At 48.2% G+C, this 19,649-nt stretch overlaps 1 protein-coding gene across 3 annotated transcripts in view; it reads left to right on the top strand.

The window, feature by feature from the left end:
- Positions 1 to 19,268, top strand: part of RARS1 (arginyl-tRNA synthetase 1) — a 37,969-nt gene extending 18,701 nt beyond the window's left edge. For all 3 annotated transcript variants that reach the window (XM_075900172.1, XM_075900173.1, XM_075900174.1), the window contains 10 exons: positions 22 to 143; positions 963 to 1,083; positions 1,424 to 1,553; positions 2,398 to 2,502; positions 3,556 to 3,734; positions 4,616 to 4,725; positions 8,378 to 8,483; positions 16,685 to 16,857; positions 17,845 to 18,092; positions 19,056 to 19,268. In XM_075900172.1, the coding sequence (XP_075756287.1) occupies positions 22 to 143; positions 963 to 1,083; positions 1,424 to 1,553; positions 2,398 to 2,502; positions 3,556 to 3,734; positions 4,616 to 4,725; positions 8,378 to 8,483; positions 16,685 to 16,857; positions 17,845 to 18,092; positions 19,056 to 19,165 (1,404 nt within the window). In that variant the 3' untranslated portion in view covers positions 19,166 to 19,268. The remainder of the gene's footprint in view (positions 1 to 21; positions 144 to 962; positions 1,084 to 1,423; positions 1,554 to 2,397; positions 2,503 to 3,555; positions 3,735 to 4,615; positions 4,726 to 8,377; positions 8,484 to 16,684; positions 16,858 to 17,844; positions 18,093 to 19,055) is intronic.
- Positions 19,269 to 19,649: the final 381 nt, after the last annotated feature.

The raw sequence follows: 19,649 nt of genomic DNA, 5'->3' as shown, positions 1-19,649 counted from the left end.
TGGTTTGTTGCCCTGTCCAAGGTGGTGGTTGACTTCTCTTCCCCTAACATTGCCAAAGAGATGCATGTTGGTCACCTGCGCTCAACTATTATTGGAGACAGCATGTGTCGTCTATTTGAGTTTGTGGGCTATGATGTTCTGAGGTGAGCACAGCTGAGTGTGGGGGACACGTTTGTTTATCTCAGATTGTGCACCAATAATGCCTTTCCCGTAGGAATATAAAAGCGTGGTTAAAATGTAATCGTGTAACCTCTAAAAAATCACAGTGGTTACATGCACTGCGGATTCTGCAGTGTAAAGCTTACATAAGCTTTATGCTGCGGAACCCGCAGCGAAGCCTCCCTGGGAACCAGCCCCGCTCCCGGGGAAGAGGCTCTGCTGCCGGCTCTGCTCCCGGGGAAGAGGCTCTGCTCCCAGGGAAGAGGCTCTGCTGCTGTCTCTGCTGCCAACCCTGCTCCCAGGGAAGAGGCTCTGCTGCTGACTCTGCTGCCAGCCCCACTCCCGGGGAAGAGGCTCTGCTGCTGTCTCTGCTGCCAGCCCCGCTCCCGGGGAAGAGGCTCTGCTGCTGGCCCCGTTTCCTGGGAGGCTTTGCTGTGGGCTCTGCAGTCGGTTTCATTCCCAGGAAGCCAGCATGCGACCTGCAGCGGAGGGTAGGAAGAGGCAGCTTGGCCTGCCACACATGGGCCCAGGACGGGTGGAGAGCTGCACTAGCCCCTACCGGTTAACTGGAACCCATAAGCCTCACCTGTTAAGAGCGAGGTTAACCAGCTCTCCTTTTACATCTCTGCTGTCCAAATCCTCTAGCCAGCCTTGGTACAACTTAAAACTACATCCTAACTAATTCCCTCAGTGGCCACACAGTTGAGTGTAACCCCTTCCCCTCCCACAGTGTTCAGCCTGTTTGAGTTCTGATTTCTCACATGATGCATAATTTTGTTTTGCATTTTTTGACTGTTGGCCAGATTAAACCATTTAGGAGATTGGGGTACCCAGTTTGGAATGCTCATTGCTCATCTCCAAGATAAATTTCCCGATTACCTGACTGTTTCACCCCCCATTGGAGATCTCCAAGCCTTTTACAAGGTACTTAGCTAAAATGTTCACTTATTCTCCTCTTACTTTTAAATCAAGCAATAATTAAGAACTGTTGTCAATGATCAGCATAACATTGTTGAAACAAAATGAATTGTAACTGGATTTGTTAAAGAAGTAAACTATTAGTTTATTGTAGTTTGATACTTTATGATATACATGTATCTGTCTCAGGAATTGTGTGCTAGTTTAATAAAAATAATTTGTTACCCTATCCCTTAGGCCACACTGCTTCCCTTCCATCAAGTAAACATTTGCTCTAAAACAGAATGTCAGAAATCCGGTTTCGCGTAGGAGAGATACTTACTCTTGTGCATGGTTTTTAACCTAGGAATCTAAGCGGAGATTTGATACAGAAGAAGAATTTAAGAAACGTGCCTACCAGTGTGTGGTCCTATTACAGAGCAAAAATCCAGACTTCATTAAAGCATGGAAGCTGATCTGTGATGTATCTCGGAAAGGTAACAGTTAGAATTAGTGCCTTTGTCTTTAAACCAATGTTTGTTTTATGTGGATCTGAGACGTAAAGTTGTTCTTTGGAAGCTGATAAAATTCATTCTGATAAAAAAGAGCATATGGCTGAGGAAGGTTTGCTCTATAGAACTCCATCGTACCTATCAGAACATCAGAGCTGGTTGCAACATTTACTTAAAATGAATATAGCTGCACTTGAAAACCTTGGGATCCTCAGATTTGCCCCAAACGGTATTGAGAGTGTTGTCTGGAATGGTGGTCATCAATCACTCATTTCCAAAGAAAATATCTGAGACCCATTCTTTCCTGCACCTCTGTTTAATTACCTGTGTTTCAGAAGGAGACAGAACCTTTCATTCCTTTCTGACAGCTTGTTGAGATGTTTACACTTTTACTGAATAGTATAGTATCGCTGTGGCCTGTTTTATTTATCAACTGTTACTTCCATATGTCAGGTCATCTCTCTCACCTCTGTAATGCAGTGCTCTGTCCAGTATAGCTCAGAATTTTAAGTTGCTGACCTATAGCCTTATTATCTGAGCACCTCACATTTACTAATAGATTCAGCCTCCCCACCACTCCTAAGGTAAGGGAGTACAGTAACTCTATTATAGGTGGGAAGTCAGGCACAGAAGTCAAGTCACAGATTGTCTGCCAAAGAACTGTAATGGAACTCAGATCTTTTGGTTCCCAGGCCACTGGCCTACCCTCAAGTCAAGACCACTCTTCTCTCATTGCAGTCAGGGGCCTATTTGCTTTAAGTCCTAAACACAGTCAGTCAGAATTGTGTATGTGTTTTTTTAAATCGTTCTCTCTGGTTTCTCTACTCAGAGTTCCAAAAAATCTATGACTGCTTGGATATTACGCTAATAGAGAGAGGGGAATCATACTACCAAGACAGGATGAAAGATATTGTGCAAGAATTTGAAGAAAAAGGTAACACATTCTTTAACATAATCAAAAACACAACAATTGTCAGGGCACTTTTTTTTTGGGGGGGGGGGGGGGAATTGTTTGTTTTTTTAGTTTGAAAGAGTATGAATTTGTTCTGGGTTGTTTGGAGACACTTTCAAGATTTATGTTCCCCAGATTAGACACTGCCTTTCATTTTTTCTTGTTTTTCCCTCCTTTATGTTTTTTACTAGAAAATGCTCCCTTGCTAAGGGACATAGTCTAATCCTTGTCATTCAGAAAGGTTTGGGAATTCAGGGCTCTGAGACAAAAATCTGTATTGGAAATTACCAGGAGCTCAGATGTGACATTACAAATATTTATGTTCAGTAGGACCAAGATAGTCAAGTAACACTGTAACAGAGAAATGCACCAGAACCTTAGATTGGTCCGAATAAGTGTGGGCAATTCACAAAAAACACTGTGATGTAATGGACACTTTCCATTCCCATGATTTTGTTAGCGTCAGAACAGTGGGATACAAATAATATACAGACCCCTTTCCTAGAGATTGCCTTTACATATTTCTCTGGCCTTAACAGTACCTAATCTGTACCCGTCCATAGACCCAGCTAGTCATACTTCTAGCTTGTTTTTGAAAATTATAATCACTATAATATAATATAAAAGCATTATGATCACTGTCGGGTTCCACATCCTGCATCTGTTTAGGTGGTTTTCCCCTTTCAAATCTCTCATTTTCCAAACACCTCTTTACAGTGGTCCTAGTGCATCAGGATACCAATATTCAGTGGATTTAAAATCAAGTTAGAACTCTGTTAATATTAGCCTATTATTTCACCAGCAAAGCTAGATTTGTATAAATCCCTGCTCTTCTAGCAAATCATGATTTTTAAAAGAAATCAAGCATTAAATCTGACCCCGCACAAAATGTCTTTCAAGAATGTGAATCGATAGGAGCACCTGGCTTTCACAAGCTTCAGAGCACTGTCACTTCTTACGTGCAACATCTGACAAAGTGTTCCTTCCGATCTGCTTCCTTTCTAATGTTTACCCCCGGATGACCTCTTTCCCTAGGATATGTACAGGTGGATGATGGGCGGAAGATTGTGTTTGTCCCAGGATGCTCTGTTCCCTTAACAATCATGAAATCAGACGGAGGTTACACATATGATACATCTGACTTAGCAGCTCTGAAGCAAAGGCTGTTTGAGGAAAATGCTGATATAATTGTTTATGTGGTGGATAGTGGGCAGGTGAGTTTCCAGATCTCTGTTTTATTTTTCAGTCAGGTGCTAGAAAGTTTCACCACCTATTGGCCCTCTATTGGCCCTTATATGAAATTATCTGGAGTTTTGGTCCAGTAGCTCATGGGCTATGATCCAATCACAGAATTTGCCAGCCCAGTTTAACTCGTGTCCATCTGGGCAGAGCCCAAGTATTAAACAAGCAGGGAAACTAAACTATCCCCACGTCCAGGTCAGCACTGAATCTGAACGACAAGGAGAGAGTGATAAAAACTTGCACGCATTGCCTTATCTGTGGCATCTCCAGGGCTCTTGGCTTAGTACCTTTCACCAGCATTTACATTTACTTCTACAGTCGGTGGTGATGTACTTGTCTCACTCTTGTGTACCAAGAAGTGGGGAGCTTTAAAATGATGATGCATTGACACTTTTTGAAATCAGGATTGTCCGTAGAATCAGATGACACCAGGGGTTTATCATTACAGGCCTTCTGTGCAATGAATCTAAAGGTGGATGTGATCAGTTAAGAAAAGTTTCCTTATACAGGGCGTCCCCACTATACGTCGCCCCTGTATATGTTGGTTCTGCACTAGCGTCGTTGATGCTTGTGGGAACTGTTCCATTTAAGTCCTCCTATTCCCTGCTCTTCCGTCACGCCAAAAAAACCCCAAAACCTATTTGTGCAAATAGAAGTCACCTGCAGGGAAAAAATTCTCCTCTTTACGTCCTTATGTCATTTTTTTTAACGTATCTTGGACATATAGCGGGGATGCCCTGTAATTTCTTTCCTCCTATACAAATATTAACAGCATTTATACTAAAACCTTAATAAACACATACTTGGAAAATGCAACTGACATCTGCTTTTTATTTACCTGTTCCTTTTGCAGTCGGTGCACTTGCAGACGGTATTTGCAGCAGGACAGATGATTGGCTGGTATGACCCTACGGTGACCAGAGTAGTCCATGCTGCATTTGGAGTGGTATTGGGAGAAGATAAGTAAGTTTAATGAATAGTCTGTGTCATGGCACATTTAATGGGAGCTGTGATTTCACTTGCCATACTGTCTCAGCATCAGACTTTACAAAAAGAGGCCAGATCATATTGCCATTTTCAGTGTCAGAGTCAAGTAGATGCTGTCAAGGTGTCTATAAGACATACTCTTGTATGACCACGTACCAGTCAACTATCATGCAAGTACTTGCACTTTGAATAGTTGGATTTACATGTTGACATTGAAAATATTGAAAAAACAAATTTTATTTATTAAGGAGCTTTTGCATGTCTGCTGTGACTCCATATACAGTAAAACTCCAGTGGTCTGGCATCCAGTGGATCCGGCACTATATGGAACCCGGAAGTGCTCCAGGCAGCCGGACAATTGGAGCTGCTCTGCCCCCGGCTTCCCAGATTCCGCCGCTGCTGAAACTGACCAGCGACTGACTCAGGGAAGCTGGAGGCAGAGCAGCTGGGGTGCTGCCGGGTTGGTCCCGTAGCGTCACCCCTCGGCGCTGCGGGATCAACCCAGCAGCACCCCAGCTGCTCTGTCCAAGACTTCCCCAAGTCAGCCGCTGCTGAAACTGACCAGTGGCTGACTCCAGGAAGCCCGGGGCAGAGCCTGCTGTGCCCTGGGCTTCCTGGAGTCAGCTGCTGGTCAGTTTCAGCAGCGGCTGACTTGGGGAAGTCTGGGGCAGAGCAGCTGGAGTGCTGCTGGGTTGGTCCCGCAGCGCCGAGGGGCGCATCCCCCCTCTCCACCCCAGACTCCACGTAGTCCCCCCTTCCTATAGTCTAGTGGTCTCCAACCTTTTTACACCCAAGATCACTTTTTAAATGACAGACCAAGCCAAGATCTACCGCCCCGCCCCTTCCTTGAAGCCCCGCCCTCTCTATTCTCCTCCTCTCCATCACTTGCTATCCTCAATCCTTATACTGCTGCTGCTTTTTTTATTTTTATTCTTCTGTAGGAAGAGGTTTTTCCAACATTTGGCCTGTCTACACTGGACCAAATGTCAGAAAAAAAACCCTCCTTGTGGAAAGAGGAATATAGGGGTGACCAAAAAAGCCTGTTTGCTCTTCCACTAAAAAAGCGGAAGAACAAACGCAACCCTGGATGCAGAAGAGTTTTTCTGGGATATCTCCAGAATCCTGAAAAACTCCTGCAGTCTAGCTGGACCCTTGCTGTGTTGAGACAGGATGTGTAGGCTCTGGGGTGGGAATGAGGTGTTTGGGTGTGGGAAGGGGTGAGAGGTGCAAGCTCTGGGAGGAAATCTGGATGCAGGAGGAGGTGGAGGAGGGGACACTGGCTTGGAGAGGTTTGTTGGCCAGGCTTCATTTTTAAATAGAATACTGTTTCTGCATTGTCTTTATTTATGAGAATGGCAGGGAACCTGCCTTGAGTCAGGAGTCACTGACCCATAGAAAAGTCATTCGGGAGCAGGGGACACAGTACTGGGGAGGGGTACTAGTGGGTTCTGGAGCAGGGAACAGGGTGCCAATGGGGGCAAGGAAGAGGGGGCAGGGTGCCAGGACAGGTTTCTGCAGCAGGGGACAGGGTGCTGGGGGGGACAGGTTTCTGCAGAGGGGAGCAGGGGGACAGGTTTCTGTAGTAGGAGACAAGGTGCCAGAAACCCCCTGGTTTCTGCAGGGGGGGCAGGGTGCCGGGGGACAAGTTTCTGCAGGGGGGGGCAGGTTTCTGCAGCGAGGTCGGGGGGGCAAGGGAGAGGGAACAGGGGGCCAGGAGGGCGGGGGACAAGTTTGGGGCAGAGGAGAGGGAACAAGGTTGGGGGCAGGGAGTTCCCTACACCAGCCACGGAGGGAAGCCTCCGACCTGCGCTCCCTCTGGACTGACTGCAGGGCAGCTGGGCTGGAGCGAAGAAAAGCGGCTGCCTGGCCAGCTGGCCATGGTGCTCAGCCAGGGTGCCACCAAGCTCCATGTGGGCAGGTGCAGAGGGGAAGCCGCCCAATCAGCTGGAGCGTGGTTCAGCCTCCTCTGGGCTGAACGCCACAGCCAGCAGGCCAGGCAGCTTCTCATCCCTCCAGCCCGGCTGCCCTGCACTCAGCCCAGGGAGGCTGCGCCTAGCTCCAGCTGTGAAAGCCACAGTCAGCTGGCTGGGGTGTTTCAGCCCTCCCGACCTCCCAGCTCTCACCATTCCTCGCAGCTACTCACCTGTGTTGTTGCTCAGTGAGTAGCTGCACCTCAAATGAGGAAATCTAATGTAAATGTACTGAGCAGGTGCGCAGTTCAGAGAGGGCTCAAGAGCTACTCTTAGAGCCCCTGAGATCTACCGGTAGCTCATGATCTACTGGTTGGTGACCACAGCTATAGTCCGTCATATCTGATAATCCGGCACCCCCTGGGTCCTAAAGGTGCCGGATTATTGGAAGTTTACTGTATTTTGTTACTAGTTTATAAAAATGAACTATTTTTCTGGAATCTAAAAAGTTCAGGGATTTTTTTTTAAAGCCACCTTGCTTTCTTTCCAAATGAAGTAGATCTGCTTTCTTTTCACCTCAGAAAATTCTACCTAAAAATACCCCAGTTTCTTTTAAACAAAGTTCATTAACATTGCAAGCCAGTGTTTTGTTGTTTCTTGGTAAAGTAACTGCAAATTAAGAAATCTGAATTTATTTTCTATAAGAAAAATATTTATTTAAATATTTAGAACTTTCGAATATTTAAATACTTAGAACTCCATCCCAAGCTGTCCCAGTCACTCTGGCTAGATTGTAGGTTTAGATCCATTTTCTTTGACAAGAGTGTTCGGTGTCCTCCATGTCTGGTTTGTGTTTCTGTTTTGCTAATTGGGAACAAAACCACAGAATTGTCCCATAGGCTCTATGAAAGGAATTTAAAGCTAATTCAGTCTTTTTTGCAATCCAGTTCTATCCCTTTGCTACAAATAGAAGTGTTCGCGGCCCACAAAGGGTCACAAGCTGATTGTAGCATGGCTTGAAATTCCCCTTCTGGTTTTCATGGCATCGCATTGCTTTCCTGGACTTTGTGACTTGAGGAGCGTTTCACACAATGTGCTCAAGGGTTGCACTGTGGCTAGCTGTGACTCTTAAGCTGTGTCTGTCTGTCTCCCTCTTTCTCGTTGCTAGAAGGATGAAGGGATGGTTTTCATTCCACCTTCCCCATCTCTCTCTGGTTGCATGAAGGGATTGAAAGGGATCCCAGTGCCCATGTCTCTAGACCAGTTACTCTGAACGTCATCCCAAGCTGCTCTTACATGAAACTGCAATCAAACCCATGCATTCTGCAAGAGCTGTGTGTAGCTCTGAGTCCACAGGCTGTGTCCTTTGTTGCATTTCACTATTAAAATAGGGGGAACTATTTTGAGGTATTTTTCTGACAATGGTTGCTTTGATGATGCATGAAAACAGTCCTACCCACATGACTGACACAATTGCCAGGCAATCACAACATTTCTTTTCCCCTGTCAGTTTTATTACAGTTCCCCTCCACTCATAGGTGCACCAGTTTTGACTGTTTTATGCTTTTGACTTAGATGTGGAGGCCATTGAAATGTGCAGCTGAATCTATTAAACTATTGAGGAATGTGAGCCAAGCAAGAAATTGGAAGATTTAGTTCTGCAAGGGTTTGCGGGGTTTCTATCAAGCCAAACAAGATTTTTGTCTATGTGCTTTCAGGAAAAAGTTCAAAACTCGTTCTGGGGATACAGTGCGGCTCATTGATCTCCTGGAAGAGGGGCTGAAACGATCAATGGACAAACTGAAGGACAAAGAGCGTGACAAGGTGATTGTGATGCTTTACTTTCTTTCTTGAAAAGTAAGTGGGCTTAATCTTTACTGCCTGCTTCTGTATAATGGAGCCGAAGGAGAATATATTCAGAGCAAGTCTTTCTCCTCCATCACATGGCTTATTTGGCTTGTTCTGCTGCAAGCTGTGATTAGCAAGCAGCCCTGTTTTATGGCCTGGGATTGTTCTTGATGCCAGTAAGAGAGTCCCTCTACCTTTGAAGTGTGTCAATTTCTTCTTCGAATGGTTGCTCATGTCCATTCGAATCAGGTGTGCGCTCCGCGCGCACCGCGTCTTCCGGAGCATTTTCCCTAGCAGTACCCGTAGCGCCGGCAGGGCGCCCCCTGGAGTGGCACCGCTGTGGCGGAGCATAAGTACCCCTGCCGACGCTCCCCCTCCTCAATTTCTTCTTACCACCCGTGACGGTCGTTGGAGCGTGTCTCTCTGTTAGAGTAGTTAATGGTTTCCCGTTTCTCTTAGTGTTGTAGATAGTTGTAAATAGTTCAAATTAGTTATAGTTAGCAGTTCTTTGTTTTTTCCTTCTCCCCCTTCAGGGGTGAGGAATGCCTGGACCACAAGGCTTTAAGGCTTGCGCTGTATGCGCTAAATTCATGCCCAAGGCAGACCCTCATGATAGCTGTTTAAAGTGTTTGGGTGAGGGTCACCTAGCAGATGCCTGTAAGATCTGCAGGTCGTTCAAGCCGCACACGAAGAGGGAGCGGGACTCTCGTTTGAAGCTTCTCATGGAGGCAGCTTTACAGCCGGCACCGACTGGACATTCCACAGTGTGCCGGTGTCGACACGGGACACTCCATCCCATGCGCAGACTTCGGTACTGAGGCCTCGGTACCGCTCTCACTCCCCGGTGCCGAAGAAGTCAAGGTCTTCACGGGGTAGGTCTCCGAGCCGGAAGTCCAGGTCCGGCCTACACCGTTGCCTCGAATCCCCAGTGCAGGCGTCTCTGAATAGTATGGTGCAGTGTAAAAGAGCTGGACGACCATCAAGTCCAGGTCAGCTACCCTCGCATCGTCCTTCGACGCCGGACACTTTTGCGGCGGCGCAGGACCTGATTAGCCTCACTACCTCCCCTCTGTCGTCGATTGAGGCGGAGAGGTCGAGATCTTCAACGCCGGGATCCATGTTGGCACTGGCTTCTCCTCCGCACCGGTTGGATCGGTCGGCACCGCTCACATATGCAGTGGGACCAGTACCGCTTGCCTCTACCTCGGTGCCAGCCTCGACAAAGGGCCGCCAGGCCTCACGCGGTGCCTGACTGGCCTCGACCCCTGTCGGTGCTGGGACCTCTCCCGGAACCGGTCTTGGCTGCCCCAGTGCTGTATTACTCAGGCCTTATGGCATCATCAACGGCACCATATTACTCAAGCCTTATGGCACCGTCAACGGCACCGACCCTCTTGACCGGGTTGCTGCTTCTGTCTTCGGCACCGGGCTTTTCGGCACTGATGCAAGTGCAGGCACCGGGCTCTTCGGCACCACTTCAGGTACCGGCATCAGCCCAGTGGGCCATGCCAGTACCACCAACGCCGATAATGCCCATTTCTTTGAGGGCGCCTTCTGTCCTGCCTGCTGTGGTATCCATCGGGGCAACAATGGGGGTGCTGTCTTTGGGGCAACTGGACTTGAGAGGTCCACGCCCACAACCGGCACCGTCCACATGCACTGCGTCGACACTGCATGCAGCACAGGGGCCTGTCTTACCAGTACCGGTACGCCCTCACCACACGCACGCGGGCAAGCCAGAATCTATGGCCAGGTTCACCCCTCCGATAGTGCCAGGGCACTCGTCATTGGCACCACCCTGGCCTGAGTCTGACTTCTCTTCAGATTCTGATGTGGGCTTTTTCAGGTCGGAGTCCTCGGCAGCTTCGTCACATCATAAATCCCGTTCCCGGCACTGTTCGCGTGTGCAGCAGACTTGGCCACCCCAGCCGCATTGGCCTTTTTGGACGCCGTAGGCATACCACCAGTGGCAAGGGCCTGTGCCCCGCTACGTGGTGTCGAGTGTCTCCAGGCACCTCTGTCGGCGTCGCTGTCACGACCCCCTCCCTTGGCCCAGACGGCTGCTACTATCGATGCCGCTAGAGATCCGCAGGCTTCAGTGCCGGACCCGCTTCCGGCCGTTGTGCCGCCTGCCCAGCTGCCCCCTCCATCGGGCCCTATGCTAGATCCGGTGCCATTCCAGGAGTCATCGTCCTCGTCTCCTGACGAAGCTTTAGCGGATCCCGCACCGGCAATGCCGACAATAGATTCTTGGTCGCATCGGGATCTGCTCCGGCGTCTGGCCTCCAATCTGGGTGTCCCAGTGGAGCCAGTAGTGGAGGACACGGATCCCATGATAGACATCCTGTCCGATGATGCGCCAGCCCGTTTTGCATTGCCACTCAACAAAACAGTGGCTAAGATCAGTAACGCCCTGTGGCAGACCCCGACTTCTTTAACCCCTACCTTAAAGGGAGTAGAAAGTCGCTATTATGTCCTGCAGTCAGGGCACGAGCACCTGTATTCCCAGCCTGTCCTGGGGTCCCTGGTAGTCCAAGCTGCGGCCCAGAAGGAGAGACTTCCGCAGTCGGGGCTGTCCCCGAAGGCTAGAGAGCCCAAACGCCTCGACCTGATGGGGCGTAAGGTGTGTGTATACCACTAGTGGGGTGCAGCTCTGCAGTGCTAACCAGCAGGCAATGCTGAGCCGATACGCCTATAACACATGGCAGGCGATGGATAAGTTTAAAGATAGGCTTCCCGCCAAGGCATGTCAGGAGTTTGCGGCTATGACCACAGAGGACAGGACTATCGCCCGTACAGCTCTTCAGGCTTCACTGGACGCTGTTGACTCTGCAGCCCGCACCATGGCGTCAGGTGTAGTTATGCGCTGTAGTGCCTGGCTGCAGGTGTCTGGAATACCTCCTGATGTCCAGACTACTATTCAGGATCTGCCTTTTGACAGCAAGGCATTATTCTCGGAGCATACAGACTTGAGGCTCCATACGCTCAAGGACACAAGGTCTACTCTCCGGTCCTTGGGGATCCACATGCCGGCTCCTCAGCAACGTCAGTTTCCCTACAGACAGTAGGGGAGAACGCAGTCCCAGGTCCCCCGTGGGGATTACTGGAGATGCCATCCTCGTGCTCCCAGTGGGGGTGCAGGGGTGGCTGTGGCCCCGTCATCGGCCAGAGGTCGTCGTCACCGCCCAAGAGGGGATAACCCCGTGGGGTTGGACACGGCCCCTCTCAACAGTCCAAGCACCCATTTTGACGGTCCTCTAGAGCGTTGCGCACCAGTTTCCCCCCCTAGCCCCCTGTTTGGGGCCAGATTATCCCGTTTTGCCCGTGCCTGGGTAGGAATCACCACCGACGCCTGGGTTCTGAGAATAGTCAGAGATAGCTATACTATCCCCTTCCTGGGTTCACCCCCTTCCAACTCGCCCGTCCCTTTTCAGGGACACCTCTCATGAAGGCATTCTCCATCCAAAAGGGAGCGGTAGAGAGGGTCCATCCACATTTAAGGGCAAGGGGTTTTATTCCCGGTATTTTATTGTCCCAAACCCCAAGGGCGGGGTTCATCCCATCCTAGACCTCAGGGACCTCAACAAGATGGTGGTAAAATCCCAATTCAGAATGGTAACCCTGGCTTCTGTTATCCCGGTATTACAGTTAGGAGACTGGAACGCAACTCTTGATCTCAAGGACGCTTACTTTAATGTGGCAGTAAGACCCAGCCACAGGAGGTTTCTCCACTTTATTGTATCCTGCTGTCACTTCCAGTTTACAGTGCTCCCATTTGGTCTCTCGACAGCACCCAGGGTATTCACGAAATGCATGTCGGTCGTAGCAGCTTTCCTCCGCAAAAAAGGGGTACACATCTTTCCGTACCTACACGACTGGCTGATTCGTGGTCGATCCTAAGAAAAAGTTGAGGCTCAAGTTTCCCTTACAAGGACTCTCTTCGTAAAACTGGACCTCATGCTCAACAAGGAAAAGTCATTGTTGACTCCCTCTCAGGGAGAGGGGGTCTAACCGAGATATATAACTTATCAAAACCCTTAAGGAATCTTTTGACCACATGGTCAGAGAACAGAGAGACTCCTGTCGATCCAACATGGAAGGCAGCGAGTGATGCCACCCCCCTTTGAGCTGCTGGCTATGTGTTCTCTGAAGCCCCGCTCTATGAAGGTTGCGTTCATTGTGGCCATTATGTCGGCTCGCAGGGTCTCCAAGCTGAGGGCGCTAACTGTAAATCCACCCTACCTACTGTTCTCGGACAATAATGTGAGGCTCCATCCTCACCCGGCCTTTCTCCCCAAGGTGGTGTCACCATTCTATCTGTTCCAAGAAATTTACCTCTCGGTTTTCTTTCCAAAGCCATGCCTGTCCTAAGGAGCAAGTGCTCCACTCCCCAGACGCTAGGCAGGCGTTAGCCTTTTATGTTGATAGAATGAAACCCTTTCGTAAGTCCACACAACTGTTTGTTGCTTTCGCGGACAGAATGAAAGGGCTCCCTATCTTGACCCAGAGGTCGTCCAATTGGATCGCGGGGTGTATCAGGGAGTGTTATGTCTTGGCCGGGAAGGTCCCGCCCCAGGTTACAGCACATTCCACCAGGGCGTAGGCGTCCTCTGTAGTTTTGGGGGCGCAGGTTCCAATTACGGAAATCTGCAGGGCGGCCACATGGTCTTCAGTGCATACCTTTATGGCTCACTATGCGCTGACACAGCAGGCCAGGGGTTGGGCTCTGCGGGTCTCAGCTCTGTATTGTAAATATGTTAGTTTTTTTCTCTGTACCACATTGCACTTTATTCAACAGTTCTCCGTGTTATGTTACTTGAATAAAGATGTTTTGGGTTGTTCATCTTTCCTGGACTTCTCTTTCTGGGTGCTCCGACCCCTCCTCCATGGAGTGGGGTTGGCTTGGAAATCACCTGATTCGAAAGGACATGAGCAACCACTTGAAGAAGAAAAGAACAGTTATTTACCTGTAACTGTTGTTCTTCGAGATGTGTTGCTCATGTCCATTCAATTCCCCTCCTACCTCCCCTTCGTCGGAGCGTCCGGCAAGAAGGAACTGAGGAGGGAGAGCGCCGGCAGGGGTACTTATGCTCCGCCATAGCGGCGCCACTCCAGGGGGCGCCCTGCTGGCACTATGGGTACTGCTAGGGAAAATGCTCCGGAAGACGCAGTGCACGTGGTGCGCACACCTGATTCGAATGGACATGAGCAACACATCTCGAAGAAGAACAGTTACAGGTAAGTAACCGTTCTTTTCCCTGCACTGTGGAGCAGGCACTGATGTTAATTCCTAATGGATTTAGTGTATTTCTTGGTTCATCAGCGCTCACTTGAGCCTGCAGGATTGCACTTCCAGCAAAGCCTCAGTCCTGACTGGACATTGTAGCTTTGAAAGATACAGTGTGTGAGTAGGGATGTAAAATCCCAATTAATAAGTTACCTGGATGAACGTTAGGTTAGCTAAACATTTAACCGGTTAATTGACTAAGTGGGATCCCAGGCAGGAGACCGCTCCAGCCTGGCCAGAGCAGCTCCCAACCAGCCTGCAAGACTTCCACTCCCAGCCCCGCACTAGGTGAGCTGCCAGCCCCTGACCTCACACGGGCCCTGCAGTGTTGCTCCCGGAGAACCAGTTAAGCATTACCTGGTAAATATAACCTGGTAAGGGTGACACTAACCAGTAATCGGTTAACCAGTTATCTGTTCACATCCCCAGTCTGAGGGCTTGTCTACATGGGAAGTTAGTGGGCAGGAAGCCAGGGTATGAATTAAAGACCCACTAGCTCTTCTGTATAATTCTGTAGGTGGACTGCTGAGTGCCCTCAGGCAGTTTAGCTATCGCACTTCTCAAATGCGTTAAGCTACAGAGCAAGAAGACACCCTTAGTGCACAGTACGAGGGGCGGTGCGGGGAGTTAGTGTGCATTCCACACTAGCTGCTCTCAGCTCTTCCCAGGGGTTGACAAGCCCTGAAATACTTATTGCCCTGTTGGATCCGGGAGCACAGATTAGGATGTTAAAGCACTCAGTGCTAGAAGAATTTACTGTAGTCAGCCCTGCCCCTCTCATTGCTTTGGCTGAAGTTGATGCAGAATGTTGAGCAAGCTGCTCTTCGGGAGCAGAATCTGAGCTGTGGGAGACTGCCCAGTGTGGGGCCAGGAGCCTGCTGGCAAAGCAGGGATTTTTAACAGGGAAAGGAGGTAAAATCTGAGAGGCGAGTAGGAGAGAGAGAGTCAGCCAGCTGGGTGCAGGATGGTAAGCAGCTCTGGGACTTGGCCCTGTTGTTTGGGACAGAAATTCTCTTGGCAGCAGAGGAGGTGGGAGAGGTTTGTTAGGTGAGAAGCTGCCCTAGGCAGGAGAGGAGCAGGGGCAGAGATTGCTACACTAAAAACAAAAATGAACTTCCACCAGGAACACCCTGTCAGCTGCCCCTGGCCAAGGTGGAAACAATTTAAAAAAAATAAAAAAGTTGGGGCAGGTCATATTCCTTGCCTGGGAGAGGTCCCTGCCTTGTAAGAGGGCCTTAAATCTCTACTGTATGCAATGGGGTAAACAGTCGATGCTTTAAAGGTCCAGCAGGTGGTGGTAGAATACAGAACACAGCAGTGCAGTTTTCCATACAGCGCAGCCTTTGCTGCCGCACTGAGCGATGAGGTATATTGAGATAGTGAGTTCCAGGGTCGCTGGTACGGAGGCTGTATAATATAGCTCAAACCTCTTCTCTCTTGACTGGCTCTGTGGCACATTTCACTGGAGCCTCTGCGTGATCAAACAACTCCTATGGTGTAGCCTGTTATTTGGGAATTGTTGGAATTCAAGCAGGTCATGTATGAGGAGATTGCAGAGGCGAGGAAGCTATAGAAGAGCCTGAATTGTGGACAGGTCACCCTCTGATTTCAGTAAAAATGATACAGCCTCAAAATAGCTTCAGAAATGTGTGATAGGGCAGTTTCTCTTGCGTAGCCTTAGCTGGGCGGCCTTGCTCCACTATGGAAGCTTCAGGGGGTAGCCGAGTTAGTCTGTACAAGATAAATTTAAAAAACAACGAATGGTCTGGTAGCACTTTATAGACTAACAAGATGGTATCATGAGCTTTCGTGAGTACAGCCCACTTCTTCAGATAAACTCCGGTCATCTGAAGAAGTGGGCTGTGCCCACGAAAGCTCGTGATACCATCTACATGTTTTGTTAGTCTATAAAGAACTACCAGACCATTTGTTGTTTTTTAAGTTTGTTCCACAATGTCAGATGAACTGATTTTGAAGAGCTCCTCATTAACTGAAATATGAGTCCTGACTTTCAGACCATTCTGTTCTGGTGATAGGGGGAGGCAGAATAGGAGAGATGCTAACTTCTTTCTAAACCTCTCTGAGGTCAAAGAGTGGGGCAGAATAGTGCTACTTTACAGTTAGGTGTCATTTTCCCTCTTCCAAAGCATTTTACCAATATTCAACTTTACCTCTAATTGCATGGGGAGGCCACAACCAGCCCACATTTCGGTTAAAGGCACTAGGCCCAACCATTAATCTTGCTGTCCATACACAGAGAATAGGACCTTAATTTTAAGTGTCACAGGAACAATACTTGCCTGGGGCCACTTTGGCAGCAGGAAGTGTTGTGTATCCACCTTATAGCAAGCCTTGATGAAATACAAAATTCACTTGAGCGCTAAGGAAATTTGACTGAACAATCTGTGCTTTGAAACTGTTTCTAGCCAGCTAGTTGCCCTCTAGAAACAGCAGAACCAACAACCATGTTTTTGTCCAGCCTGTGCCTCTAGAGTAGCTCTTACTGAGGCCTGTCTGTTTCTCTGGGCTTGGGAGGAAGCCCAGCATGCTGCACGGGGACAGAATGGTTACTAGGGATGTTAGCAATCATATAACATGGTAACCATGTAACCACGGAACATCTTAGCGGTTACATGCGCTGCAGGCTTTATATTGCAGTCCGCAGCGAAGCCTCCCTGGGAGCAGGGCTGCCAGCTCCTACCGGCCCGGCTCCCAGAGAGAAGGCTTCCCTGTCCTGCCGCAGCAAAGCCGCCTCCCCAGGAGCCGGCTGAGTTTATCCGATACCATTAACCAATAAGAATCAGCTTATTGGCTACTGGGTTAATCAGTTAAACTCTAACATTCCTAAATTGCTTACAACCTGATTTTTTTCTTTTTGGTTTTTTTATAGGTCCTAACTGAAGAAGAACTGAAGGCTGCACAGACATCGGTTGCTTTTGGCTGCATTAAATATGCTGATCTCTCCCATAACAGGATGAACGATTACATCTTTTCCTTTGATAAAATGTTGGATGACAGAGGAAATACAGCTGCTTACTTGCTCTATGCCTTCACTCGAATCAGGTAGCTCAAGGGTTTTTCATTTGCTTAAAGACCTACCTTACAATGAGTTGCCCTTTAGGCTGCAAAAAGTCTAATATATCTGTTCTAGTCCAATTAACTAAAACCAACAGAATTCCTGGGAAGAATCTCAGCAGTGGTTTCCTTTGCTCTCCTGCTCCTTCATAAAAAAAAAAAATCTCTGTGTTTGGGGCCTTAAGTATGTTCCATTTTGTTTCACAAGCTGCTTGCCCTTAGATACCAAAGAAGAAGTCTAGCGGGCCCCGTCTGGAAAGCTCTGCCCTGTTCAGTATAAAGTCCATACATGCTTCATAGTAGCTCAGCCTGAACTCTGTGCTGGGCTGGCACTTCATCCGCCTAAGCCTGTTTTCAGTATTGTCAGATGCTGTGATCTAGGCCCCATCTCTTCTGAGAGGGCATGGAAGTGGAAATCAGTTGTTGGCAGTCACTGCAGGCTGTCCTTAAGCTGGGTGGAGAGGCTGGCAGTTTTTTCTAGCAGTGTGGCACAATTCTGCCTTATGTCTAGATGCATCCTACTTAGTGAAAATGGTCACTAAGGGGCAGGTATGTTTTCAGTGCACGTGTATGGAGATGTTTTCCAGGCAGGCATCAGATTGATATACAGCTCTCTCCTGATTGAATATGTATATAGGGTTGTACTGCATAGCTCGTTTCCCGAGAACTCTGCACCTCTCACCTCTTTTGGGTACCTGTCCCTACTTCCCTCTCCCATCTGTTACTGCTTTTCTGCTTGTCATCCCCTCTTTCTCCTGTAGACATGTCCAGCCCCTTCGCTATTGTCTCCACCCAGTGCATGGTCGCATCCTTGGTGAAAATGAATATTTTGCTATGCAATTCAGGCTGCTTTCTAGTATCTGTTTGAGTTATCACTCCATAGCTAGATCATAATCCCTTTGCTTTCGGCCCTTCAGTCCTGTTGCAGAATTCTATACATAAACATGACCATAGCTGGGCTGGTTTCTTTGTCAGATCTATAGCACGCCTGGCCAACATTGATGAAGAGATGTTGCAGAAAGCAGCTAGAGAAACAGAGATCTTGCTGGACCATGAAAAGGAGTGGAAACTGGGCAAGTGTATTCTGAGATTTCCTGAGATTCTGCAGAAGATCTTGGATGACCTCTTACTACACACGCTCTGTGACTACCTCTACGAGCTGGCCACCACCTTCACAGAGTTCTATGATAACTGTTATTGTGTGGAAAAAGACAGACAAACTGGTGAGTGCATCCCTTAAACTTGCAGCAGCCACATCCCTATGAGATTATAATTAGAGGATTCTGATGATGCAATTGATCAGGTTTGCACCAGCATTCCAGGCTGAAAGGTCATTAAAACTACTCACATCTGGATTTGTTTTAATTTTGCATTAACAAGGCTGCTACTCCAGTAATTTTTTACTACAAGATGCACATGCATATTGAGGCAACTTTTTGTTCTTTCTGCAGAGGTACTGCTAATAGTAAATAATATCTGGTTTGTATGACAAGTGCTACTGATTTTTATAAACCAATGCATGTCTTGGCCTATACAAAGAACAGAGCTATTGCCATATTTGGAGGAAGGCAGTCTGTGGTCAACATCGACTTCTCTTCTGCTGCTTTATAGAAAACCCATTTCTATTTAAAAAAAGAAATTCACCATATACAGGCAGTCCGCGGGTTACATGGATCCGACTTACATCGGATCCCTACTTACAAACAGGGTGAGGCAACCCCGCACTAGCTGCTTCCCCCCAGCAGACCAGGAAGACGCGAAGCTAGTGCCCCCCCCACTCCTCCAGCAGACCAGGGAGACGTGGAGAGGCTTTTCTCAGCAGACACCTCAGCTTGAGAATAAAGGACTGAGGGAAGTGAGGTGTGGGAGAATAAAACTGAGCTCTGGAGAAATGTTTGGCTAGAGTTTCCCCTACAATATGTACCAGTTCCGACATACATACAAATTCAACTTAAGAACAAACCTACAGTCCCTATCTTGTACGTAACCCAGGGACTGCCTGTATATCAAAGCAGCTTACAAGTGCTTGCGCTTGTAACAGAAAACTATATCAGAGTGATCATCTCTTGTGCAAAAACACTACTTGCTGTACTTCCGCTTGAAACTCGTGCATTGTTACCTTTTAGTGGGTGCAGTGACTCCTGACCCATCTCATTCACACTCATATTATTTATTTTCTTCTTCAGGAATGATAATGAAGGTGAACATGTGGAGAATGTTGCTGTGTGAAGCAACAGCTGCTATCATGGCCAAAGGGTTTGACATCCTGGGCATCAAACCTGTCCAGAAGATGTAACTGCCCTGCACCTGGACCACTTGTATTTTCCTAAACTAGTTTTCTCAGCTGTCATAGTGAAGTCTTATTCAAAACCTCCTTCAGAAATAAATAACTGCCAATATTTCATGGATTGAGTTAATGTATACTGCCCTGTACTAGGCATGTTAAATTATGTGTAGTCAATGGAATTTCCATCAGTCGATAAGGGGAGAAACTGCAGAGAGGTTAGCTCCTGGCCCAGGAGCTAACCCCTCTGCAGTTCTGCCATAAGGGGGAGACAGAGGAACTGGGCTCTCACCCTACTATGGGCCTCCTGCTCCTAGCCCTGTACCTCCAGTACCAGAGTTACTAGTCAACTACCCAGTAAGCACATGCTTATCAGTAAGCACACACTTACATCCCTACCCTATAGCAGGGTGGCATATTGTCAGTGTTGTTTTGAAGGAAACAACTTTTTACACATGGGTGCCTGAATAGGTCCATAAAATCAAGGTCAAGAATG

The sequence above is a fragment of the Pelodiscus sinensis genome, chromosome 17 (genome assembly GCF_049634645.1).
Source record: "Pelodiscus sinensis isolate JC-2024 chromosome 17, ASM4963464v1, whole genome shotgun sequence".
Classification (NCBI taxonomy): Eukaryota; Metazoa; Chordata; order Testudines; family Trionychidae; genus Pelodiscus; species Pelodiscus sinensis.
The sequence above is the reverse complement of the archived record's forward strand: the minus strand, read 5'-3'. Positions and strand labels throughout refer to the sequence as shown.